This window comes from Drosophila subobscura, chromosome J (assembly GCF_008121235.1).
Source record: "Drosophila subobscura isolate 14011-0131.10 chromosome J, UCBerk_Dsub_1.0, whole genome shotgun sequence".
Taxonomy (NCBI): Eukaryota; Metazoa; Arthropoda; class Insecta; order Diptera; family Drosophilidae; genus Drosophila; species Drosophila subobscura.
The window spans coordinates 13,412,648-13,437,821 of record NC_048532.1 but is presented as its reverse complement, the minus strand read 5'-3'; the positions used below and the strand labels follow the sequence as shown (position 1 = coordinate 13,437,821).

General features: G+C 46.9%; 5 protein-coding genes across 8 annotated transcripts in view; 1 reads left to right on the top strand and 4 right to left on the bottom strand.

Moving 5' to 3' along the window:
- The first annotated feature begins 486 nt into the window (after window positions 1–486).
- Window positions 487–25,174, top strand: part of LOC117893054 (BTB/POZ domain-containing protein 9-like) — a 50,143-nt gene continuing 25,455 nt past the window's right edge. For both annotated transcript variants that reach the window (XM_034799435.1, XM_034799434.1), the window contains exons 1-2: window positions 487–985; window positions 18,011–18,205. The gene's annotated coding sequence lies outside the window, so the exon portion shown is untranslated. The remainder of the gene's footprint in view (window positions 986–18,010; window positions 18,206–25,174) is intronic.
- LOC117893051 (extensin-1) lies at window positions 1,152–6,562 on the bottom strand. The gene is made up of 4 exons (XM_034799432.1): window positions 6,421–6,562; window positions 6,228–6,320; window positions 3,287–3,343; window positions 1,152–3,221 (listed from the first exon to the last, which is right to left on the bottom strand). The coding sequence occupies exons 2-4, from the start codon at window positions 6,234–6,236 to the stop codon at window positions 1,419–1,421; spliced, it is 1,869 nt and encodes a 622-aa protein (XP_034655323.1). The 5' UTR covers window positions 6,237–6,320; window positions 6,421–6,562; the 3' UTR covers window positions 1,152–1,418.
- Window positions 12,541–13,179, bottom strand: LOC117893055 (glycine and tyrosine-rich protein). The gene is made up of 2 exons (XM_034799437.1): window positions 12,839–13,179; window positions 12,541–12,780 (listed from the first exon to the last, which is right to left on the bottom strand). The coding sequence occupies exons 1-2, from the start codon at window positions 13,125–13,127 to the stop codon at window positions 12,713–12,715; spliced, it is 357 nt and encodes a 118-aa protein (XP_034655328.1). The 5' UTR covers window positions 13,128–13,179; the 3' UTR covers window positions 12,541–12,712.
- LOC117893053 lies at window positions 15,208–16,771 on the bottom strand. Its single transcript, XM_034799433.1, has one exon. The coding sequence runs from the start codon at window positions 16,718–16,720 to the stop codon at window positions 15,212–15,214; it is 1,509 nt and encodes a 502-aa protein (XP_034655324.1). The 5' UTR covers window positions 16,721–16,771; the 3' UTR covers window positions 15,208–15,211.
- On the bottom strand, window positions 18,423–25,084 carry LOC117893050 (neurotrophin 1). 3 transcript variants are annotated; one of them, XM_034799430.1, is made up of 7 exons: window positions 24,956–25,084; window positions 21,869–22,399; window positions 20,892–21,805; window positions 20,531–20,662; window positions 20,309–20,458; window positions 19,609–20,242; window positions 18,991–19,511 (listed from the first exon to the last, which is right to left on the bottom strand). In XM_034799430.1, the coding sequence occupies exons 2-7, from the start codon at window positions 22,319–22,321 to the stop codon at window positions 19,044–19,046; spliced, it is 2,751 nt and encodes a 916-aa protein (XP_034655321.1). In that variant the 5' UTR covers window positions 22,322–22,399; window positions 24,956–25,084; the 3' UTR covers window positions 18,991–19,043. The 3 variants fall into 3 exon arrangements, with proteins under 3 accessions (XP_034655320.1, XP_034655321.1, XP_034655322.1); XM_034799431.1 differs by having other exon boundaries at window positions 18,991–19,502; XM_034799429.1 differs by having other exon boundaries at window positions 18,423–20,242.

Here is a 25,174-nt window from a genome sequence, read left to right as displayed (position 1 = left end):
ATACGCCTCTGTGCGCATTTGAACGAGAGAGCAAGTAGGAAGCGCAAAAGAAGGAGAGCATAGAATGTTCTAGAAACCAAGCCGCCTACGCATTACAATTTGCGCCGCTCTCTCACTTTCAATTTTTCGGACGGACAAAGCGCGTGGTTTTAAGTAAGCTCCGCGTTCCGGGTCGCGAAAATCGGGAAATGGATGAAAAATTCATCGGAAAAATTGTCGCGCAGTGGTGCAGTGCAGTGAAGTGGTTGCAGCATAGTTCCTGATCCAGAGATGCGGCAAAGTGGCCATGGACAAATGGCAATAAGTGAAAGTGAAAAGTGTATTGGGAAGTGAAGTGGTTGCAGTATAGTGGGGCAGTGTTTCATAAGAAAAAGGCCCAAAAATGGCAAGAAAAAGTTCCAGATCCAGAGATGCGACAAAATGGCATACAAAATACAGAACGAAAAATAAGGAAATAAGTGAAAGTGAAGTGTTTAAAGTGCATAAATAATTTGATGTACAACATAAACCTATTATTTAATGCATATGTACATCTTTTTTGGCAATGTGTGTCAGTGTGTTTGGGTGTGCAGATAATGCAATAGAGGCGCAGAGTTTTGTCCCTCTCCCACTCCAATGCCCAATATGTAGAAGTGGAGAAAAGCAATAAGAATGGCGTGAGCGCAGCGTGTCGACGCTCTCTCATTACATGGTGAGGTGAGGTCTTGGTGATCTCTCTCTCTTTCTGCAGTGCTTTCATTCCTCATTGCACCTCACCTTATATTAATCTACAAAAAATGGGTGCTCTCAGTGAAATGTGCTTGGAATTTTTGAATTATGGTGGTGCGTTTTCGTTTTCGTTTCGCGAATCGTTCGTTCGAATCGTCGCGCGGTTTCTTAGTCCCGTTTCTTTTCCGTCGTAACCACAGAATCGTCGACTTCAAGTGTGAGAAGAACAGTAAATGAAGAAAGGAAAGAGTAACAGCGCAATATTATGTGGCAAAAGGTAAGAGAGACAAAAAGAATGCTTCTTTACTTTACTATTTTCCTACTGTTTGCATTAAATACGAACCCACAGGAACATCAGATGGTTATTGAAATTATTCGGAGGCTGCGTTTTGATAGCTAGGAAATAAATTAAACAGAATAAGCATGAAAATACGCAACTATTCACATTCACAAAGGTCGTTTAATTTCGTCAGCGCTGCGTAATCTTTAAAACATAAATTTAATAAACATATTTTAATGACTAAGTTCGATCGTAGAGTTCGCGGGCAGGACCCTTGTTTATCATTAAAATTAGGTTTTAAATTAAATTATTACAGTTAAATTACAAATATTCAATTTCGTACGTTCCTAAGGATCACTATGCGCACACAGAGGCAATCGTGTCATTTGATCAGTGGTGTGGGTTGGAGGGTGGTGATGGATATGAGGGATCAGAAATCAAAGGCGATCGCTGGCTTCGGATAGGAGTAACCATCGGTCTTGGGTGCGGGAGGGGGGAAGGGAATGACTGGTGTGGGATACTCGTATCCCTGCTTCGGCTGGGGTGGGGGAAGGTACTTGGGTTGTGGCGGGCTGGTGGGCACAACGGGAGGGAGATATTTCTGTGGTGGATTTGTGGGTGGTGGGAATGGGATGGCTGGCTTGGGGTACTCGTAGCCCTGTTTGGGCTGGGGAGGTGGCAGGTACTTGGGCTGTGGTGCAGGTGTGGTGGTGGTGGTGGGTGGCAAGTATTTCTGTGGTGGGAGTGTGGGAGCTGGGAAGGGAATTGCAGGTTTTGGGTACTCGTAGCCCTGTTTGGGCTGCGGGGGTGGCAGATATTTAGGTTTTGGTGGGTTGGTAGGTTGGGGAGGTGGCAGGTACTTGGGCTGTGGGGGAATGGTTACCCTAACGGGTGGCAAGTATTTCTGTGGTGGGTTAGTTGGAGGTGGGAATGGGATGGCGGGCTTGGGGTACTCATAGCCCTGTTTGGGCTGGGGAGGTGGAAGGTACTTGGGCTGTGGTGGGTTGGTTGGTTGGGGAGGGGGAAGGTACTTGGGCTGTGGTGGGCTGGTTGGCCTAGGCGGCAAGTACTTAGGTGGTGGTGGTGGAGGAGCTGTGCTAACGGGAGGAGGCAAATATTTCTGTGGTGGATTCGTTGGCGGTGGGAATGGAATGACGGGCTTGGGGTAATCGTATCCCTGTTTCACTTGCGGAGGTGGCAGATATTTAGGCTGGGGCGGGAAAGTGGCTTGGACGGGGGGCAAGTATTTGGGCTGTGGTGGCTGTGTGGTAGTTGCAGGTGGCAAATATTTCTGTGGTGGTGGGAATGGAACGACGGGCTTGGGATACTCATAACCCGTTTTGGGCTGAGGAGGAGGTGGCAGGTATTTAGGCTGTGGTGGGTTTGTGGGCTTCACGGGAGGCAAGTACTTGGGTTGCGGTGGCTTCGTTGGGATAACGGGAGGAAGGTATTTCTGTGGAGGATTGGTGGGCGGTGGGAATGGAATGGCTGGCTTTGGATAATCGTATCCCTGTTTGACCTGTGGTGGATTCGTTGGCGGTGGGAATGGAACGATGGGTTTTGGGTACTCGTAGCCCTGTTTCGGCTGAGGTGGTGGCGGCAGGTACTTTGGCTGGGGTGGCAGTGTTGGCTTGATGACTGGAGGCAAGTATTTCGGCTGTGGGGGCTTCGTGGGCGTCACTGGTGGCAGGTACTTCTGTGGTGGATTCGTCGGTGGTGGGAAGGGAATGGCTGGCTTGGGATAGTCATAGCCCTGCTTCTGCTGAGGTGGTGGCAGGTACTTGGGCTGCGGTGGGTTGGTTGGTTGCGGAGGAGGCAGATACTTGGGCTGCGGTGGGATCGCAGTCGTCACAGGAGGCAGGTATTTCTGGGGTGGGAGTGTGGGAGGTGGGAATGGGATGCTGGGTTTGGGATAGTCATAGCCCTGTTTCGGCTGTGGTGGAGGATTGCTGGGTGGTGGTGGTGGGAAGGGAATGGATGGCGTGGGATAAGCGTATCCTGACGTCGGTGGTGGGAATGGCACCGCTGGCTTCGGGTAGGAGTATCCCTGAACCAGTTTCGGCTCCTGTGGAATGATCTGCTGCACCGGCGGCCTGTACTTTGGCAGCTCCGGTTGGAATGGCACCACTGGCTTTGGATACGAATATCCGCTGCTCACTTTGGGTGCTGGCGGTGGGAAGCCATCCGTAAAGGAAACCTTCGGCACTGGATAGTCGTAGCCTCCTTGGTAGTCCTGGGAATTTATATAGAAAATTCTGTTGAATATCTGGCGGATTTGATGCTGTGTCATTCACTCACCTGTGCCAGGGCAGAGGAACTGAGGGCGATCAGCGCCAGGCAGATAAGTCGATGTTGCTGCAAAATAAAACACACAAATCAATCGATTGTCGGTTGCCATAATGAACTTAAATCAAAACTTGGACATATTGATATTTATTTTTAGCTGCTTGGACTGACATTTACGTGGGCCCTGGGCCCCCGTTTATGGGCAATTTAGACGTGTTTCAGTGTCGATGGTCAAAAATTTCCGCATACAATTTGCCAAATGGCTGTGTGTGAGAGACGCCACCAAAGTCAGCTTTTGACACTACACAGTCGACTTTTGGCAAATCAATTGGCTTGGCTTTGGCTTTGGTTCGACTTTGTTGGCGACTGCCAATTGGGTCACGCTCCACGAAGGCAAGGCTGGTTGGCTTGCCTCTTTACGCACATTATTGATTAACAAGTTGAAAGCGTTTAAACGCATTTTTCTACGATAATTGTCGACCCCGATGGCGATTTGTTAATTAATTATGGGCAGAGCGTAGACTTAACCCAACCCGCATGGTTGAGATCTCAACTCGTAACTATTAGCTGCCCGTCCCCCTTCTCTCTCTGTGCTCACAGAGTCAAGGTCGACGCATCTGCCACACGACATTGGCTCGAGTTTATAGATGAGAAAAGTTCTACATAAATACGAGTAGTCGCCAAAGTGTTAATGGCCTCGGGATACGATATGAAATACTGGAGCTGGAGCTTGATGGGAAAGTCACGGCGACCGGTTCGATAAACCCCCCAGGAGATGCTAAAATTAAATTAGAAATAGTTTCTGCCATTTGGAATTATGTAAATGTGGCGACTATCAATTTGCTGCGAGCTAATTGAGAGAGAGAGGCAGAGAGGGACCTTTGCAATCGTCAATCTTTGGAACTGGAACCCGGAATTCCATTTCACAAATTGAAACACATAAATCTGGGCGAAATAAAAACTAAACAAAAAACATTCTTAAGCGGCATTTAAGGTTTTTTTGCGCCGAGTGCGCTTCAAGTCAAAAGTCATTAAAAGTCGGCGGTGGGTCATTAAAATAAAAGCCAAACTTTAATTGAACAGAAACAATGGCAAACAAAAAGTTTAAACAAAAAGAAGCCAAGATACACAAGAGGCAAGAGCCAACAGCTCATCTCTCAATCAAAATGGAAATAGTTTCAAGCCTCCCACGCAATATTCTTACACATTTTTGATGCTAGTTTTTTTGCTCGAGTCTCTTTTTAGTTTGTTTGATAAATGGTTATGGAAAAATGCCACTCGACAGGCACTCATTCAAGTCACTCACTCAAGCGGCTTGTCAGGCTGTCGGGCCTTAATTTTTTCAGCGGATTTGCCAATCATCTTGAGACTTGCAGCAACAGACCGAGCCCCAAGCGAGTGGCAAGAATCAGATCTTACCCCTGCCGGCAACCCGCACCCAGAACTAGTTCTTGTCAAGTCCGAATATAATACACATTTATTTTAGGGGTTTTGTTTTGTTGCTATTTAGTTGACAACTGTGATGTCCATTAAAGTCAGAACCCAATTAAGATTTGTTTTTTTATGGCCCGTGACTCAGGTGTCGCATAACATGAATAATTCTTTGAGCCAGAGGCAGAGGCGTAGCTGAGATTTGTTGTTTAAATCTGCCACAAAAGGCAGCGCGGAATCTCCACTAAATCTTGAACCAAATTAAACATGGATTTCTATATTTAAAAGATTTATATACTGAGCATATCCGTTTTCCTGCTTTGACCTTAATTGATAATTTAATAACAAAAAGGTCCGTAATTAAAGCATTACAACTAAATTGCTGCGTCATCTCAAGTGGCATAATTCTGTGGCGGGGCATTACCTAACTGCCTGCCGCGTGTAAAGTGGGTGAGGTGGAGCCATTTGGAGCATGCCAGCCACAGAGAGAATCTCTCGTTGAATCTTGTCAAGTCACACACAAAAGCATTTGTGTGGCTCCAAGGCGGAAAAACTTTTGGGCGACAAATGCGCTGCCATGAAAAAAACGGGGCGCGAGCGTTAATTGTCACAATTGAGGCGTGTGAAATGCCATAAAAAAAACACAGATATAATATACACAGATACAAATATGAGTATGTGGTCTGTGCGGCGGATGACCTTGGTGGGAAATCTGTCTGTCCGTGTAAATTTGAATTGCTCAACACTGGCGCTGACTGTGACTCTGCCTCTGACTTTGACTCGGTCTCTGCCTCTTGGTTCTTGGCGCGCTTTGAGTCATTCAAGCGACTCTCCGCCTAATGCGCGCGGCTCAGCCTTAGCCTTAAAGTGGTGCTTGAGTGGTGGTTGCGCTTGCGCACCACCGATTGCCAAATCTCTTTTGTCCAGAATGAACACGCGTGAAGATCATCGAAGGGTGGCTGATGGGGCGGGGCCAGAGAGCACAGCGTTATGAGCGTTTCCGGTCACAGTCCGAGTTGCCCTCGAGGTGAGTCAGCCAGCGGAGTGGAGTTTGGAGTCTCGCAGTCAATGCATTTGCCATTGCGGCAGGTCTCTCCCTCGCCAGCTGTTTTCTGTTTTGCTGCTATTTTGTACTTGCAGCGATTTTCCTCAATTGTAGCGCCATTTATGCAAATTTACCCATGCGACGACTCCTCCACTTGATTTGCTGTTTTTGGCGTTGTTTGTTTTACGCTGTCGCTCTTCGGAAACTCCAACTCCCCCATCGCTGGAGTTGGGCAATTTTGTTTGACAGACAACCTCATGGGATGCCAGTGCCAGACCGGGCCGGGCCAGCAGCTGCCACAGCAACTGCAACAGCGACTACTGCCACTGCAACTGCACCTCGAAAAAAGTGTGAGTGGAATATTTCTGTGCGGGATTCTAGCTCCCACCCCTCTGGCAACTTGACATCTTTTATGGTTATGTCTTGATTGTTCATATAGTACACTGTTTTGCTTAAGATTTGAATCGAAACACTCACCATCTTCATTCTCAATTCGTGATGCAACAAACGCGTACGGGATCGGTTCGGTTTGGTTCCACTAACTCGCTCAGGCGGCACTTGCGTCAGCACCTAAAATATATATTTTCTATACGTTTACAACTGCTTCATCAGCAAATGTTCTACATATGTAGATCTGTTCTGAGTCTGTTTATGGCCAACGGCTACCCACTTGTAAGCAAAAGTCACACAAAAACACACAAAAACGCGGCTGCTGCAGAAAACGCTAAGAAAACGCGCGCGTTTCGCTGGCGACTCAACGACGACGACGACGAAGCGAACTCGAGCAAATTTGAAGTTCAAATAACAAAAGCTGCGCCGACGCACAGAGTATTTATAAGAGCGACCTCTGGCGCCGACGCAAAAGACGACAACGACGACGACGACGTCGCTGCCGCTCGGCTCGACGTCTACGCATGCGCAGTGCAGCAGCAGCAGCAGCAGCAGCGACGGCAGTCGCGAGAGCGTGCGCTGAGAGCCCTGCCCGCCTGTAGACCACCTGTAGCTGAAACTGGAGTTGGTTCACTGTTTCGTGTCTGTTAACACTTAGCCCGAGCCGGGCCCTAGGCAGTGCTAATCGATATTAAAGCTACGCCAACTCCCTCCGCATTCTACCATCATTGCTGCGTTGGCGTTGTCGTTCGCCTAAGAGGAGCTCTGCGCAAACTTTGTGTGTTTTATGATCTGCAGAAGAAGCTCCAAATTGCCATAATTATGTGCCAAAATTACCAATGGACATGACCTTGAGCACTTTACATGCCAAACGATGACAATTATATGGAGTTGAGCGTCGCGGAGCATTTTTCTGGGCTAATGGAGAGCAAAAAATTTAGGGGAAATGCAGCAAAGGGGAATAAAATAAACTACAAATGCCAATTCCAATACCTTTGTGAGATTTGATTTATTTTTGCAACTTTTTAGCTACCGTTTTGAAGTGAGTTTGTTAGCGTTGACCCTGATATCGAACGAATATCGAGCGAAGAGTGCCAAAAAGAACACCCAAATCAAAGCTTGAAGTTGTTTCATGTTTGAATTCATTTTTAGGCTATTACTTGACCTTCCGCTGCCGCTTAAAAGGGGGGCTGTCAGGGGAAAAGAATTAAGCGCAGTGTGAAAAGTTTCGAGTTTCATCAATCAAATGGGCACTGCACCCGCACCCTTTCATGATTTGTTTTGGGGTGGATTGGGGTTGGGGTGAACCTTGTTCGTGGCGCGCTTTAATGGCTAATTAATGTTGAAACTCCATGGTTAATCCTTTGGGGGCTGACAAATTAGGCAATCGATCAGCGAACAGTTTCCATTAAAAGTGAACTCTATAAAACTTAGACCCTGCAAGCAACAAGCAAAACAAAGGCAACAAAAAGGCAACAGAAAAAACCAAAAAAAGATGCGGGTCGGGTCGTGTCGTGTTCGCTGCTCGTCAACAAATAGAAATTCAATTATGAATAATAATCATAAATCGAACACAAAACCGGAAGAAACTTCACGTACAAGATGCGGTTGTTGTACGTACATCCATCCAACCCATTTCGTTGGCTGTTTTGATTCGCGTCAAGTATTTCAACTTTCAAAAACTATGTTTTTCAGCAGGCAGCAACAATCATAATGAAATGCCATTAACAACTCGCACCAAAAATCGTTTATTGCCAGCCGATAATTAAAGCCAGAGACAGAGCCAGAGCCAGAGCCCCACATGCCAGAGCGATGATCTGGAGTTGAGTTTCCGCTGCTTAACTGTTTCATAGAGAACTGGAAATTCTATTCAACTAAGCGGGGATTAGCACGGGGTGAGGGGCAAAACACTTGAGAATTTTAAGCTTTTGATTGCACAATTTATGAGGCGTTGGGGCACGGCTATTGCAGCACTTGCAACTAGGATGTGTCTGGGCTAGAATCTGCTTGAAATTCACGCACCACACTTGTTCCATAAATAATATAGTTCGGATTGGATATTTTTTATGCACTTTTCGCCCATGGCATACAAATGATTCGTCAGCGAATCAAGCGACAACCGCAAGGTAAACACTCATAATACCAGCAGCGGCAGTGGCAGCAGCGGCGACCACAGCAGCAACAACAGAAATCAGCAGGTGATTCAGCCCTCAATGGTTTTCACCGAAAAAAAAGCAAAAACAAACAAATCCGGCAACAGTTCAACAGCCTCAAGAGTCTTAGCACTTGTGTAAATCGAACTGCTACAAAATATTCGCAAATAAATAAATAATTAAATATGAAAAATTGAGAAATGAAAGCACAGCAAGATTTGACACATGCCACAATTTGTTATACACTTTAAATGGTGGGTTTAAAATAATTGTTAGGCAAAGTAAAAGATAAATTGCTGCTAGCAAAAAATATAAAAAATATTGCACAGGTTCTGGGTTTGATTTTCTGTACAAGATTTGGGCAAGATTTAAATAATATTTCTGTTAGTTAAAAACTATAATAAATATTCCACTGATTCTTGGTTAGCTTTTCTGTATATTTTATAATTATTAACCAAAGTTTAAGTTATATTTCTGCTAACTAAAAATTATACAAAAATATTCCACAGACTCTCGCCTAACTTTTCTGCACTCTTTTCTATCTCTTGAAAATATTACACACTCCACAACAAAATTAAAGTACTCTCTCCCTGCCGCAGTGTGTACATATTTACACCCACAAAAGTCGGCATTCATCAATATCTAATTGCATTCGGTGACAATGTGCACAGCCCAGTGAGCAAATAATGAATTTAAGTGACAAATTTATAACAAATTTCGGAGCGATTAGCTGGTGAAGGGTGTTGGGTGCACGGATGGAGAGTTGGATGAATGGTTTCGGAGGGGCGTTGGTTGATTTTACATGTTTATTTTTTATTTTTTTCGGTCATAAAGCCAAGCGCTGAACAACGGGGCGGCGGCATCTTGCGGTAAGTGAAACCGGCAACCATAACAAGTTCAAGTTAATTACAACCTACACACAGAGACAGTCGGATTCGGAATCTGAATCCGAATGAAACATCTGAAAAGATTTTTTTTGCACTCTTGTGTCCCAAGGTCGCTGCGGCATCAGATCAGCCGCTTAATGGCCAACACACGGCGAGAGTGTGTCTGGGGGACCTGGACCCTGAATCCTGTTACAAAGGAGGAAGTGAACGAGAGAGAGAGAGAGAACTGGTTCTGGAATCGCAACGAGAATGTGGAGTGACCTTAGGGGCACAGGCACAGGATTTTTGCCTTTCTAAATTGACTTTTGGGGTTCCACTTGGCTTGCTCTGGGCAATAATTCATGGCTAGAACCGAGAGTTGCGAACTTCCTGTCAGCACTTCTGACTGCAACTAATGGAAATTTATCTAGCTTAGTCTTGGGCCCATTGTGCCGGCTAGTTCCCAGTACTAAGCACTTTAATTAAAGCCTAAAATAGCATGGCAAATCGAAAACAAAATCGAAACAATTGCCACAAATATTTATGGCATTTAGAGGGAGTTCCTCCCTCGCCGCCGCATGAGGTTCATAAATCACTTTCAACGCTTTTTAACGCACCCACAATGGATATACGGATACCGGGTCTCGTACATGGATAGGTTTTGGATTGGTTAGGTGGATGAGAGCTTTTGTTGTTGTATTCTTGTGGCATTCTTGCGGCTCAAATGTTCCGGAAGTTAACAGCTAATTAAAGAGCTTGAAGCTGGTGAATTAAATAATGAGCAGAGCAGTTCCCCCAGCATTGTTTTTTCTATTTTGAGCACGTTTCTGGTCGGTTGCATTTCGGAGTTCTCGCACAATTGATTGCCCTTGCCACTTGTCGTGGCTGCCAAGTCGAGCATGCCCCACACAGAGCAGCAGCAGCTCGTATCGCTCCCTGTGGCGTCGCTCGCTCTATTCACCTACATGAAGATCAGATTTTATTTTGTGCAAGGTCAAGTCCGAAAAAGATTTAATGCCTTTGGTATGCAAAATGCTAACCATTACAGTCTCGGACCGCGCGGCCTGCCTCAACCACAAAAGCCGCAGCAAGCAGCTACAAGCAGCTGCCACAAAATGCGAGAGAGAAAAGAGCGCTAACCCAAAACAAGTTTTTGGTTGCCAGTTCAATGGCCATTTTTGAGGGTCAGCTGCAAAGGATTGCGGGTTCAAGTGCGTCCAAGCCGCAGCGTCCTTGGTGGCAAGCCGCACCTAGGGCACACAGCGAGGGAGAGAGAGAAAGAGATTCCGGGACTGGTGGCCACAATTGTTGTTCGACCGCATACGTGACTGACATGATAATTCCACGAAAGACGAAAGACTTAAGACACGAACCTGTCGCAGCAGGAACTTCTCAGCAATCAGCAGCTTGCGAAACGACACCTTTAAGCCCCCTTCTGTGTCTGTGTCTGAGTCTGTGAATGCCCCTGGCATATGGATTGATAATTTACGAGGATTTAAAATTATATTCCCGCATCTCAGGCTCAGGCTTGGTGCTGAGTGCGTTTTGAATGCAATTGCCACAGTCACTCGCTAATGATGATCGTCTTAGCATCTAATTGAGATATAAATATAAATCAGAGCCCCAGCCCACACATCGCTGAACCAACAAATACTCGGGCAATCAAATTACTAGTTCAGTTTCAGTTTCTGTTGCTGTTTTGTATAATTAAATCTGAAATGTAATTACGCTGGCACAGTGGCAAAAGGTTCGAAGAAAACCAAACAGATTCCTCCACACAAAGTTCAACTGAAATTCGAGCAAATTTATTATTATTTGCCTCACTGTTCGGTCAGTGCTTCTGACATTTCGTGCACTTGAGTACGAGTATTCACTGCCCCCAAAAATTGAATGAAAGACGGAAAAAATACTCGTACAATAAATATCTCGAGCGGCGGCAGGCCGGCCACCACAACAAAGAAGACAATTGAAAAGTGAATTTCAGTGGAGTTTTTCCAGTTCAACTTTAAAATAATTTCAAAGTCAGAGGGAGAGAGCCAGAAATGAGGGTTTTAGCAGTCAATTGGTCAATTTATTTGGCTAATATGCTGAGGCAATAAAAGCGAAATTATCTAGATATAAAAGCAATTTATGGGCCAACTGTGAGAAAGTGCTGGACCGGAATTAGCTTAATTTATTTGCCTAAAACAGAAGTCGCCCAAAAAAAAAAAAACTCTAATTAAAACAAGTTTTCGTGTCCATTTGGCTAACGTTTTAATTAATTTTCGACCTCAAGTGAGTCACAGTAGGAGAGGAGGAGCCCAGTGAGCTGGCCAAATCACACAGAATTGATGAATAAATAATAATCTTTGGTGGCAAATATTTTGAGCTCGGTCACGCTTTGGAAACTCCACAATGAAATGCTAAACGATAATTTAATAGCCAATTTAATGCCATTATTGTCCACACCAAAAAAAAAATAGCAAACAAACAAATCTTTTGGTTAAAGATGAACACAAAAAGGTGAACTAATAGATGGATCGTTCTTGATTTTCGGCATTTATAAGCCAAAGAGAGCAACGGCATCGATTGAGAGGTCAATTCTTGGCTACTGCCTCTAACCTTACACTAAAATTTATGCAGCAAATGGAAATCTGCTGTGAATTGAAACGATTATTGTCGCACCATAGCCCGGCAGCCGTCGGCCAGCCGTTAATCTTTCAGTTGTCCATTGTCCATCACTTCCGTGACCTTTGCGAGGCGATGAGCAGACTGACACATCCAATATCCGATTGTTTCCTGTCAAAATCCGATCAAGACAAATTGTTTTCGACAGACAATTGGTAAGACAGAGCCCGTACCATTTGCTTGGCTTGTCCACTCATAAATTACGCATACGCAGCGTGTAGCCCCCGACTCTGTCGTTGCTGTAACTCCCTGCCAGTTTTTATTGCCAGACTTTAAGACAAATTCTAAGCAATTTGTACAGCTAAAATAAAAACCTTAATTAGATTAACAGAAAAGACATAAAACTAATGTTTTGGGGATGGCAGCCAATTTGAATTGCAAATTACTCTCTGGCTGCTTTTATGCGTTCGAATACTGCTCCCCGGCATTTGTTTAACGATGGTGGGGGGGAGCCATAAAAATACAAAACCCAAAAGTAGAAACAATCAACGGTAGTCGTCGGCTGGGGACTTCTCTTGATTTGGCCACAAATGTCACTGGCATTTATTTTTTGTACAAAATATAAATTTTATTTACATATGTGTAATATATTTTTTTTTGTGTGTATTTTTGTTTGTAGATTTGTTGGCATTTTTGTTGTTTTTTTGTGGTGATTTTGTTGCTTAATTGAAGCAATTATCCTTGCCCATCTGAGAGCAGTTGCAATTAATCGGTTTGGTCTCTGGCTATTGAGGCTAGTGCTGGGATTCTATCTCTATCTTTTTGCTATACATTTATCTCTATATCTCTCTCTTTCGCTCGCTTGTTATTGCTCTAATGATGAAGCTAGGTGCCTGGTGCTGCTGCTGCTAAATCTCTATTGAGGCTGTGCTGGAACTCCACTTCGTTAGTAGTAATGTCCATAGTGGCCATGATGATGATGCAATCCGTAGTAGCCGCCATAGTAGGGATAGCCTGTGGGTACACACACATCAAAAGAGTGTAGATACACCCCCTGCCCTGCCACACTTACCCAACCCGCCGCCGTACCCACCCAGTCCGTAGTAGCCGCCGCTGTAGTGCGGCCAGTAGCCACCGCCGCCGTAGTAACCGCCCAAATAGGGCGACGAGTAGTAGCCATAGCCAAGGGATGCAGCACCCTCCAGATCCTTATCGTCCGCCTCGACAGCCGCAGCGCCAACCGCCAGCTCACCGCCCTCGTCACGCTCCTCCTGTGGCCGCGGCAGGGCCTCCGTGCCGCCAAGGAACACGGCAAACAGGGCAAAGGCAAGCAGCAGGCAAACAGATCTCAGCTGGAACATCTTGTTGGGGGTGTTGATTCTTGTACGCTCTTGGTTGGAAATGCCACTTGGGACTTACAGCAACTGAATGACTGACGCTGGAAGCTTACAACGGGCTTATATAATGGCCAAAAAAAAAACACAACAAACCCCGCGCGATTCTTGCAACGCGGCGGCAGCGGCTGCCATCAATGCGCAGCGACAAAACAATTGTCTGAATGAAAAACGGTTACCCCTCTCCCCCGCCCGCACCACAGCCCTGCAAATTGGGCGACTCCAGCTGCGTGTGCTTCTAACAATGCAGCCCAGCCCGCACCACCCACCGCACCTGTAAGCCTCGCTGCGAGTATCAATGAAGCGGGGAGCACACAGAAGGGGGGGAGCCTTCTATTTCTTGCATGACCGACTACTAATTACAATGCTTTGGGCCAACTTATGTTTGTTTGCTTGCTTGTTTTTATTTCTTAGCAGCCAGCCACCCACTCTTGGCCAGTCAGCCTGCGCCGCACTCCACCTGCCCCGCTCCACTCTCTATGTGCAGTGGGGTCAATGTCGCAATGGGGCAGAGCATAACCTTCTTTTCTTTTGGCTTAAAGTTCCTCCCAAGTCGTGCATTTGCTTACATAATGTCGAGCGGGCGGACGAGCGATTTCTTTCGAATCTAATTTATCTGCTGCTTGCCCCGCCAACACAAACTACCCATAATAATCATAAAAAAATAGATCTAAAAAAAACTAAACACACGCTCTCTATAAATTAAGCATCTGCTCTCAAAGTGGCTGGACAACATTCTAAATCCATAAAAAAGAGCATCAGCCCCCAACAAAAAAACAACAACAAAAGTCTAGCCAAAAATGAATGCTGGAAATGAAAATTAAACCCAAGAATTGCCCAGAGTTCCCATTAAATTTGGGCACCACCTTAAATGGAGCTGCAAGATGGGAAGAGCTGAGGAAGTTCTGGCGTAGATCCATTTCTAAGTAGTTGGAATTTGTGTAAGAAAGGTCAACGGAATTACCATATGGCGCCCTTCCCCTTTGTCACGGCGGACTTCCTTCCTCAATTGTGGGTCACATATGAGCACGAGCATTTTTCTCGGACAATTCTCAATGACTTGGTGGGCCAAAGTACACGCAGAGAAAAAGCTTGGACTTAGATTTAAAAATGAATACTAATAGATTTTCATTTAGAGAGTGGGAAGTTGTTAAAAGAAATTGGTTTCAGTTACATTTTATCATTAACAAAATATCTAATAAATATTTTTTCATTTCAATTAAATTTAAAACAAATAAGTTTTGTTTTTCTATTAATGTTTTCATATTTAAAATAAATATAATATTCATATTTTTACTCAATATTTGCCAATTTAAATGAAATATTTTCATATTTTGATCTAATATTATTCATATTTAAATTAAATAAATTTCATATTTTAATTACAAAAATTTCCTACAAATTGTATATATTTTATTTATTGAAAAGTTTTTAATATTTCCATACAATTTGGCAGAGCTAAAAAGACTCTTAGATCCCTGATGCTAAAATCAAATTGAATCCCAAATCTTTCCACCATTTCTGTGCTTAATTACAAACATTTAAATGAATTCGGTGTCTGTTTCTCAATTTCTCCGAGTGTACCTACGGACTCTTCCCCTTTCGTGGCACTTGCTTCCTCAATTGTTGGCTACTTACCTGGGTGTATTTATGTTTCCATGTATTTATGTTTGTATATTTTTCTGTTGACCGAAAATACGTAGATTTTCTCACACAAGTTTGCATGTTAGGCGGGGTCAGGGCTTCAGACAATGCGTTTCGCACGTTGGCGGGTCTTGAGAGGGAGCGGGGAACGGCAGCCCGCGGGCTGGCTAATTGCCAGTTTGGGCCTTATCTAAATTGCCGCATTAGCCAAGAACTTGTGACTGCTGTTGGGGGGCTCTCAATGTAATTAGTTGAATTAAATGCTTGGCTGGCCAGCAAGAATCCCAAACCCCCAGAGATCTGGCATTGGAAGAGCGCCCAAAGGTCTCGGGAAAGGTTCTCTCTCTTTATTTCAACTAGCTTAGAAATAAATAAATAAATTACATAAACAAATACTCAGGGAAGATCTACTTCACATCCAGAGTGGTGTCCAAGCTGCCATCACCCTTGGGCATGTCGGGGAAGCGATGAAAGAGCGACGATGAGGGCTTCGTTTCGCTGTTCAGTCGCGTCTCATAGATCTTGCCCTCCTGATTGATCAAATACCAGCTGGGCGGGGGCGTGGCACGCTCCAGCTCCTCACGATTCAGACCAGTAATGGGCGCCACTGTGGGTAGTCTCTTGGAGAGCTCATCGAGTTCCTTGAGGTAGACATCCAGCGCGCGATAATCCGTGTTGTTTGCCACCTGATGCGGGGCAATGAACTGCGGTGGTGCTGCACCCAGGAGTTCGTCTTGCTCCTGCCACAGCTGGCGTATATTTGTCATTATGTCTGCATAAAGTATGGAATCATCGCTGCGGCCCAGCGACACGCCATGGTGGCAATTTTTATTTGATGATTTACGTGAATTTACCAGGCGACTGGCCAGCGGAGTTGCGGAAGTTGTTGAATTGCCACTCAATGTTGCGGCTCTTGTTGCTGATTTGATTGTAGTTGTTGTTGTTGGTTTCCCTGTTGTTGTTGTTGTTGTTGCCTCACTGCGGAAGTTGCGACGCCTCTCCCTCAGCTTCTCCCTCTGCTTCTCCACTGTTTTCGGTGGCTTGAACAGCCTTTGGCGACGTCGTCGATTGTCGCAGCTGGCGGTTGCATTGCCGCTGCACGCCGTTGACTTTTTCACCTCATTAAGCTTTACCCAGTCCCCCTCGTCGTCGGGCAGGTATATCGTGGCATTCCGCAGCAAATCCCCAATGTGCGCCACCAACTTGAGGCCCTGCTGCACATCGTAGGCGCCGCTCTGTGCCGCCCGCTTCATGCGCTTTGGCCGCTTGTGTTCCTGCTGCTGATTGCGGCTGAGCACCGCTCGCAGCCGCTGCTGCTGGCCACGCTGGTAGAGCTGCTGTTCCAGGGATTTCTGTGCGATCAGCGTGTGCGACTGCCGCTGGATGTGGCGCTGGCGAACGCCCAGCGGGAGCTTTCCCTGCTGCCGCTGGCGATGCAGCAAACGTTCGGTTTTGCGCACTGAGGCCAGGATCTCCATGGGTATTTGCAGATTGTTGGCCTGTGGCGCGTGCTGCGTCTCCTGTGTGAGCAGATCACCGTTGGGTAGCTGTGGGCGTGGCTGTGTAGGCGTACGATTGCTGCTCAGCTTGCGGGGCTGCTCCCAGACGACAGCGGGTCCAAGGGGTTGCCGCTGCCTGAGGCGCTTCAGCTGCTGAAAGTGCTGCGGCGGCTCAATGATGCGAATGACATCTCCCGCATCATCATCCACATAGCCTGGATGCCGCATAATGTCCTGCAGGTGCGTGGGCACACGCTTCTCCGGCTGCTTGGGCTCCGGCCGGGACACGCGATAAACGGGCGGACTCGAGGTGTTGTTGCTGGGCACCAGCACCTCCTGGAGCTGTGGCAGCTCCACTTTAATGCCATGACTGAGCTCCAGAGCCCACAACAGCAGGAGTAACAGTAATTTCCACATGGAGCTGTGCGACCTTGCCACTTTTCACTCTCACTCAAGGCCAAGCGCGTTGGCAAAACTTTTTCCAACTTTTCCCGAACGACGGCTGCTCCACAACTGTGCAGAAATTGTGCTATCATTGGGCCTTTATAAAATTTCCTACTCGCCGTTTTTCCAATTTTCCAGTTTGATTGGTCCGCCGCAGCCTTTCTTCTCGTGTTGCGCCTACTCTCCCCAAGAGGCAGGCAGCAAGCGGCTGCATGACGAGATGTCTTTGAAGTCGTCATCGTCATCGTCTTCGTCATCGTTCGTTCGGCTGCTGCCAAATGAAAGCGAAACTGGCAAACACGAGTGAAGTGACGTTGCCACTTGCCAACTTGCAACAACTTGCTCAATGTTATAACTGGTCAAAGTCGAAGACTTGCAGCCAGCGGCCAGCGGCCAGCGGCTCGTTTCGCTTTAGAAACCCACTTTGCATATGCACCCAGTCTGTGGCACATTTTGAGCCACCAGAGTCTTTCTTTATGACTGTCTCCCCACAACTTTCTGACTCCACACACAAACTAGTTTCGTGATCGCATCTGCAAGTGATTTTATTTTCTTCGGCCGCGGACTCCTCTGTATCTCATTAGTGAGTCGCCGCATGACCCTCAACTTGAACTTCGTCAGAGCCATAAATAAATACATTCGTACATACATACGTGTATTTGTGTCAGTTGAGCGAAAGGCGAAGCCGAATTAAATAAATAACTTTTTAGCTTACATTTATTTGGGATAATGTATGTTTTATGGACAAGGCAGAGGCAGATGATGAATTGTTATTACATTTTGAACATTATTTACAAACCGCCTTTTGGTGCCTTTGCGCACTTTTTCAATTTTCACTGAACATTTGCAGCTCCGATATCCAACATGTTAAGGGGCTTAAAATCAAAGGATTGTCTGACATTTTATATAATATTTTATTTGTGTTCTAATAATGGCTGTCCCTGACTAAATATTTAGCTAAAGTCAAATTTTTCTGGATTTTTTGTAGTTATGTCAACGATTTCAAGGATTTGTAATAGGTTTGGGTTTTTGAATGAATTTATTTTCCATAAACCATTATTTATTATAAAAGTTTCTAGCCATTTAAATTTTGCAATGAAATTACCTTCTTTTGGAATGTGTCAAGGGAAAAATCTGCTGACCCCTTCAAATCTTTTTATGTTAATTAAAATTTTAACTTTTAATCTTTAATTCATATTATTTAATCAAGTTTTGATCTGCTCTTGCCGAAACTTTAATTATGTTTTAATTTTTTCTTTGCAGTTCCACACAGCAGCGAGCTTTTGTATGTAAGCAGAGAATCGTTGGTTCCAAAATCAACCGCACATGAATCCATGGCTGGAGGCGCCACTACAACGAAACAAGCTGAAAGCAGTGGAACAGTGGAATGAAACGATGAGCAACAGCAATGGCAATGGCCAGTCCAATGTATCTTCAAAGAATTTAACAATTTCAAAGGTAATTCCATGATTTCCTTATTTTCCCATATAAAAAATACACGCATAAATTTCAATAAATTATATTTTATTGCTAAAACTCTTGCGACCACTGACGACGCTACCCAATAATAGGTCTCTCTCTCTCTTCCATTTTGAGTCATTCACTACACACTACAAAATAAATAAATAAATAGATAAACATAGAAGGGTTAAACATTAGCAGGGGGAATGGGCAAGGGGCAAGGGGCGTCTGGGGAGAGATTAGCGGAATTGATAACTAGACAACTACTTGATTATGCGCTCCCATTGGAGTCTAGGAGCGGGTTGACGGGCAGGCAAGTGAGCGGCAGAGACTACAGACGAAAGGTCAGCGTTTTGGGCGCTGTTTAATACGTTAGAGGAGGGGTAGCAGGGGGGAAAATCGAGCTGGAAGCAGAGGCAGAATCATGCGACTTGTGTTTAGGATGCCACAACCATTGGCTGCCAGGCATTGTCATTGGCAAAGCCAGCCACACCACCAGCACCACCCACGCTACCAGCACCAGCACCACCAAAGCCCATGCGCCGCTCGTGGGAGATTGTGGGTTGTATGGGAATGGGATGCTGAAAGACACCAGTGGCCATGCCTGCGCCCGCTGGCCTCTGTGGATAGACGCGCTGCTCCATGAGCTGCGACTCCTCCATGTCGTAGTCTGTTAAGCCGCCGGGTGCTGCAGTTGCCGGCTCTGCCCTCCTGCTGCTGCTCTTCTCGAAGAAGTCGATGATGGGATGATAGTTGTAGTTGATGCGTTTGGTGCCATTACTGGGCCCATCGGCGCTGCTGCTGCTGCTGCTGCTGGTGTAAATGGAATTCGAGTTCACATGGTAGACGCCGGTCGGCGGCTGTGGAAATGCCGTCGACTTATGCTGCTGCTGCTGGCCCTGCTGTTGCTGTTGGTGTTGCTGCTGCTGCTTTGTGGTGCGCTCTGTCGGTAGAGGCGACGCTGGGCTGGCTGCCACGGAGATTGGGTTTGGTGCGACTGCCACGGGCGTTGTCGCTGGTGGGGCATAGAAGCGGGGTCGCGATTTGCCACCGCCGTTGAAGTGCTGCTGATTGCGCTGGACGAAGGCAGGCTGAGATGTCGCAGCTGTTGAGGATGCAGAAGGGAATGCTGCGGCTGCTGCTGCGGCAGCTGCTTGATGGGCATGGGTGGCATGGCCACTGGTATGGGAGCTGATGGCAGCAGCGGTTCCTGTACGGGCTGGTAGGCTTGTGGTCTGTGGTACGCGTAGCCGGACTCCTCCAGCGGACGATGTTGAGGATGATGCTGCGGCGGCTGCGGCGGCTGTGTTGGGGTGGGTGGAGGTATAAATACGCTTGCGATTGATGGGCTGACGCTGGATGGGCTTCTCCCCAGCAGCACTGAGCAGGTTTACGTTTACCTCTTGGTCCGTATGCATTTCACTTGGCGCCAAATCCAAGTCCACTCGTGCCTCATTCTGTTGTTGCTGCTGATGCGGCCGTCGGCGGCTGCTCACCTGGCTGTAATATTTCTTTGAACTCGCACCCGGACTCTTGTGACTGTGTCCGTGACCCTTGTAGCCACTGAACCGCTGCTGCTGCTGCTCCTCCTCGACATCATCATCGGGCGGACTCAGGTACGGCCCAACACTGGTTGAGGCGCCGCGCAGCTTCTTGCTGCCGCCGGCATAGAGCTCGTTGGTGTCGCGGCCATTGAAGGTGGGATAGCTCAGGCCCAGAGCCAGCTCATCCTCATCGCTCTCATCGGCATAGTCCAGATCCTCCTCATTGATGGTGCTGTAGCCGCCATTCGGGGCGACACTCACCGGCTTGTAGTTGGCCAGCGGCGAGTAGTCCTTGGCCTGAATGGAGGACAGCGGCGGAAACTGCTGCCGATAGCCATCCACCTGGCAGGAGCAGCACGTGGGCACCTTGAAGATGTCCACATGCAGGCCACGCACCTTGTCCCAGCTGAGCAAGCGGTGATAGTTGTACACCTGCGAACAGTGCGAGCGATAAGTCTGCGCAAGGTACGAGCAGCTCTCGCCGGGATTGCTGAAAAGAGTTGGGGCATTGTTGTTTGAGAGCTGCTAGAGTTGAGAGCGCGTAGAGGGAACTCACCTGCACTTCTCCAGCCTGAGTGTTTGTGTGTGCTGCCCCGTGTTGACGATGTATTTCCACTCCCCGGACGCAGATTTGGCTTTCTGGGGGCGAGCATAGCGCACGACGCTGAGGCACATACCGCCAGCGCTGCTGCCTTCGTCCTCGCGACTGTTGGGGAGAGGAAGAAGAGAGAGAGATTAATGTGGATTTGCATAGAGAGATCTTTGAGGCTCTACTCACCGCTTTTTGTTCAAACTAAAATCATCAAAATCATCGCCAAACTCCAGATTGTTGTTGGGTTTGTCATAGAACTCGGCCAGCAGCGCGGACATGGCATTTTTGTGGCGTCGAATGCTGCCCATAATCTGTTCGCTGTTGGAATTTTATTTGATTTTCTTTTTAATATTTAAAAGTCTCTCGAGCACCACCTTAAACCACCGCAACCGAAAAAACTAAGCTTAGGTGCAACAGGAACTTGTGATAGTTGTGGGGAGTGACTTTTTTTTTATTTTTAAACTAAAATCTCATTAAATTAGGGTCTTAAAAACTACGGGGTTAACCCTTGACCGGGAGTCTAGCTACGGGTTAAAGCAACTCTTACAGCGGATAGTCATCGGTGCGGATGCACATGTTGCTGGTGAATCGCTCGCATTTGCGTTGCGCCACCACCAGCGGCGGCACCACCTGCGGCTTGTGGCTGCTGGCCGAGGTCTTGGGTCTGCCCCTCAGGCTGCCTGTCTGCAGTCGCTTGCGCTTCACGGGCTGTGACTTTTGCCCAGGCGAAGGGCGTTTGCCCAGGCGATAGCGTGGACCGGCAATCAGTTCTTCTGGGCTGGGCAGTGGCTCCTCCGGCAACGACTCCTCGCCGCTGTTGCGCTGCAAATCCAAGCGCTCATCGGCGCTCAGCGGCAGCACTTCGGTGCCATTGAGACCGGCAAATGCGAGATCCTCAATCTCCACATAGGATTGATTGGAGCTGCTGGGGGACTGTTGAAATGACGTTGTGTTGAGGCGCACAGTGCGGCCAGCTATGCCGCCTAGGAGCTGTTGCTCTGTCACCGAAAGGGGCACGGAGCGGGTCAACTTGTGGACAAATTCATTGGCAGAACGTCGCACGCGTTTCGAGTCCTTGCTCGAAGAATTTCTTTGCGTACTCTCTGCGGATTGTAGCGCCTCATTGATCATCTGTGGATCGAGCACATCGGATTGCATTTCCTCAAAGAAATCTTCCAGAGAGGCGGCAACCTCTGGCTGGACACTGGCATTGGCTCCCTCTGGTTTGCCGCTGACATCAATGGTGCCCACACGATCATCCTGCTCGGATTCCACCACCGTCAGCTGATCCTGTCTGCGCTGCAGCGAAGGCGCTTGAAGCAGAGCCGTAACCGAAGCCGAAGCGGCAGCCAAATCGGACTCCAGATTGAGATATTTGCGTGTAGAACTCTTCACCAGATTGGCCAGATCGTAGACAATGGGTAGGATGAGCTTCTTGTCATTGCCAAACATCATGCGGACCTTGAAAGAACAGAAAAATAAAGTTACAGGGAAAGTTACAAGGGGGTAAAAGGGTGCACCAACCTGTTCTAGTCTCAGATCGTGTCCCTGCTTGGCATTCATTTGCGCAGAGATCAAAGCGGACAAAGCCAAACGCTGCTGTGAGGATAACACACGCAGAATAGGCATCACCTCGATGAATTTCTGCCGCAAACCCTCATCGGTTAGGGCCTTGGCCAGGGCATTCCTCAGCACCTTCTCGCGCCAATCAAACTGCGGCGCCTGCCGCTCCGGCTCCGGCTCATCCAGATCCACGCTAAAGTCGAGCATGTTCGATTCCAATTTGTGATCCGCCTGCTGCTGCTCTTCCAAGTCCTCCAGCTGCCAGTCATCCGCCGCAGCTTGGTCCTTGGCATCCGCAAAGTCAAAGTCGAGGAGCTCCTCATCGCTGCTGCTGCTGCCACCGACTAGATCCAGGTAGAGCACACAGTAGAGCAAAGCCCAGAAGAGGCAGCCAAAGGCGCGGCCAGCTTTCATTTTTATTTATTTATGTTTTCTTTTGTTGTTTTCTTTTGTGTTTTATGCGCGGCTTTTGTTTCACTCCACTGCCAAAAACTGTGAAAAAAAGCAAACGAAAGTTTAGTGCGTGGCGGCGGTCAGTTGTACATTTAATTTTTTCTACAACAAACAAACGAACAACAACAAATGACAGTCGGTTAATTGTTTTATTTATGAACGCCCAACTCACACGCTTTCAACGTTTAAAATGAATTCTTAGCGGGGTTTTTGTTAGAAATAAATGTGAGCATTTCGTTTCTTTGGCTTTCCTTTGAAAGTAAAAGTCATTAACATGGGAATAAACTATTAAGGGGTACGCATAATCCATGGCTATTACAGCAGCTTGACTTTGACTCTCAAACTCGCTGACTCCGCGACTCTTTGGCTCCATGTCTCTGCAGCTTTTAGGTAATCGCTTGCCAGTCATCAACTGTCATCGCTCACTTTTCCAGACATTTTCGTTGACTGCCCAACAAGGCGTGAAGCAACCTGAACCAACGCTGTAACTGAACCTCTCTTGCTCCGTTTGTTGCCACTTTTTGCGGTAATAAGCCACACTCAAAGTTCATCTGATTGATATGTTTCTCGTTTTTGTATTCGTTATAAAGACATTTCCCTCCACATTGTTGCCTGCTTTAGTTTTCTTTTCTTGTCTTGGCATGCAAATGTTTCTGACTTGGAAAGCTGCTGACAAATCTGAATGCTAACTACACCCCAAAGCGGATAACAGCTCCTCTCTGTGGCTCCTTGGGGGCGCTCCTTGGCTGCAGCTGCATTGGAGATGCTGCTGTGACCTTTTGTGCCGCCAAGAAAAGTGAAAATTCGGCACTGCCAGCAACCACAAGCAGTTAGTTGACAGTTTAGAAATGGCAAACCAAGGCCAGGCCCGGCAACCAGCATTGGAAATTGTTTAGCGGCAGACGACGTGGGTTAAAAGATTTTTGCCGAGAGATTCGTTTGTTTTGTAGCAGGCTTTGTTTTGGCCCACGATGCAGGCAGGCAGGCAGGCAGGCAGGCACCCAAGTGGCAGCCAGGAGGCAGGCAAGCCAACAAATAATTGAATGAAATGATGCGCCAAAGTTGTGGCACGAACATGAGGATGATGCTGCCGTTGTCATATGTACAGCCAGGCGGCAGACGTGGAATGGCTTTAATTTATTTCGCACACCTGCAACACACAGAGAGGAAGACCCGACCCATCAGCTGCCCAACGCTCTGCTAATGGAGGAGAAAGAAACGAGTTGGAGCTTCTGGTTTTGTTTGCATATGTCTTGGTTGGTCTCTGGCTGGGAAAGTGCCGCGTTGCAATAAATCAAATTAAGCCAATAAGTCGTCGAGTCTTGCCGCTTCTTTCCCATATTTGTGTGTACAAATGGCGGCCAATTATTTGGCCAGTTCCCAGGCATTCGCTGAGCCCAGCAATTTGGCGTGGGTGCCCAAGAAAGTAAATGCAAAAATGGCAATGGGAATGAGCTAAGAGTTGCGGGGAGGGGGGAGTTGCAGATGTTGCAGCTGCTGAAGATGCTGCAGCGGCATGCCATTTCTCTCTCTCTCTCTCTTCAAATTCTTTGGCCACATTAATTAAAAGCTGTAATTTGCGAAACGAAACGGGGCCAAGAGACGCAACAGAAAAAAGAGTAAGCCACAAAACAAAAATTAAAGCAAACGAATTAAAGCGCAGCAGCAGCAGGCAGCAAATGGCAGCAAGAAAGTCGTCGCACAATCTCTCATCCAACACCAGTCAGAGAATCCCACTAAGCACAGTCTAAGCACAGTCTAACTAAGCAGAACTAGGTGCCTAACCGACTAACCTAGTAAGCGAACCCGCTGAACCACTAACCAGCAACGCATCAGGCCACCGTCGAAGCCAATCAAGAATTAATAAGCAACTCCAGGAGCGATCGATCGATCGATCTGTTGGCGATTGTCATACACTTTTGGCGGGGCCCTAAACGAGAGACTTAAGACACAAACACACGCACACTCACGCCCATAAATAAACACACACACGCACACGTCTCGCCTCGGACTGACACAATTTCCTCGGGCGTAAAGAATAAAAAGAATTCAAATTTTTGGTGCGTCGCTCTGGCCCGTTGCTGCTTGAGTGTTTTATTTTTTTTTTTGTATTTTTTCCATTTAGAAAGTTGTTTCCATTTCACATATTTGGCTAAAACACACACACGCACACAATGGTAAAAGAAATAAACTTATATTAAAATTCCATTTTCGATTTTATTTCGTTTTCTTCTTTACGGTTTTTTGTTGTGTGTTTTATTATTAATTTATTGAACGAGATTGAGCGCTCAGGAAATCAGCTCAGATTTGATGTGCTCTGTGGTCACTTTTTGCCTCTTTTCACACTGCTCTAATCTGCACTTTTCCTGCCTCTTCTTACACCTCTAACCCGCACTTTTCCTGCCTCTTCTTACTGCTCTAACCCGCAGTTTTTCCTGCTTTTAATTCCTGTTGCCAGAACCACAATTTCCACTCCACTTTAAGCAAATAATTTTCACTTTTCTAATGGTGGAAGTTGCTTTTGTATTTGCTCTTGGGTTTGCTCTTCCGTTTCACTGATTTTGCTCGCTGATTTTTCACACTTTTCGCACGCACCTTAATTAACAGATTTTCTACTTTGCAACACTTCTTGTTGGGCTGTTGGCTGGGCTGACTGCTCGGCATTCACCTTCACTTGGGCTGCTGGCCGACTTCTTCCGCTTGCAATGTCTTAGCGCTTTCAACACTCGCCGCAGACTGATTTGTTGGCTGCCGCAGCAGCGGCGGCTTTCTGCTGCTGATGCTACGGTTGCTGCCTCTGTGGCTGCTGCTGCT

Coding starts and splice junctions, on each gene's coding strand:
- LOC117893051 (XM_034799432.1), bottom strand. Junction 3,222..3,286: donor GTTCCTCTGCCCTGGCACAG/GTGAGTGAATGA, acceptor ATAAATTCCCAG/GACTACCAAGGAGGCTACGA.
- LOC117893055 (XM_034799437.1), bottom strand. CDS start 13,127: ATGTTCCAGCTGAGATCTGTTTGCCTGCTGCTTGCCTTTGCCCTGTTT. Junction 12,781..12,838: donor TGGGTACGGCGGCGGGTTGG/GTAAGTGTGGCA, acceptor GTGTACCCACAG/GCTATCCCTACTATGGCGGC.
- LOC117893053 (XM_034799433.1), bottom strand. CDS start 16,720: ATGTGGAAATTACTGTTACTCCTGCTGTTGTGGGCTCTGGAGCTCAGT.
- LOC117893050 (XM_034799429.1), bottom strand. CDS start 22,321: ATGAAAGCTGGCCGCGCCTTTGGCTGCCTCTTCTGGGCTTTGCTCTAC. Junction 21,806..21,868: donor ACGATCTGAGACTAGAACAG/GTTGGTGCACCC, acceptor TGTTCTTTCAAG/GTCCGCATGATGTTTGGCAA. Junction 20,243..20,308: donor CTCAGGCTGGAGAAGTGCAG/GTGAGTTCCCTC, acceptor AACTCTTTTCAG/CAATCCCGGCGAGAGCTGCT.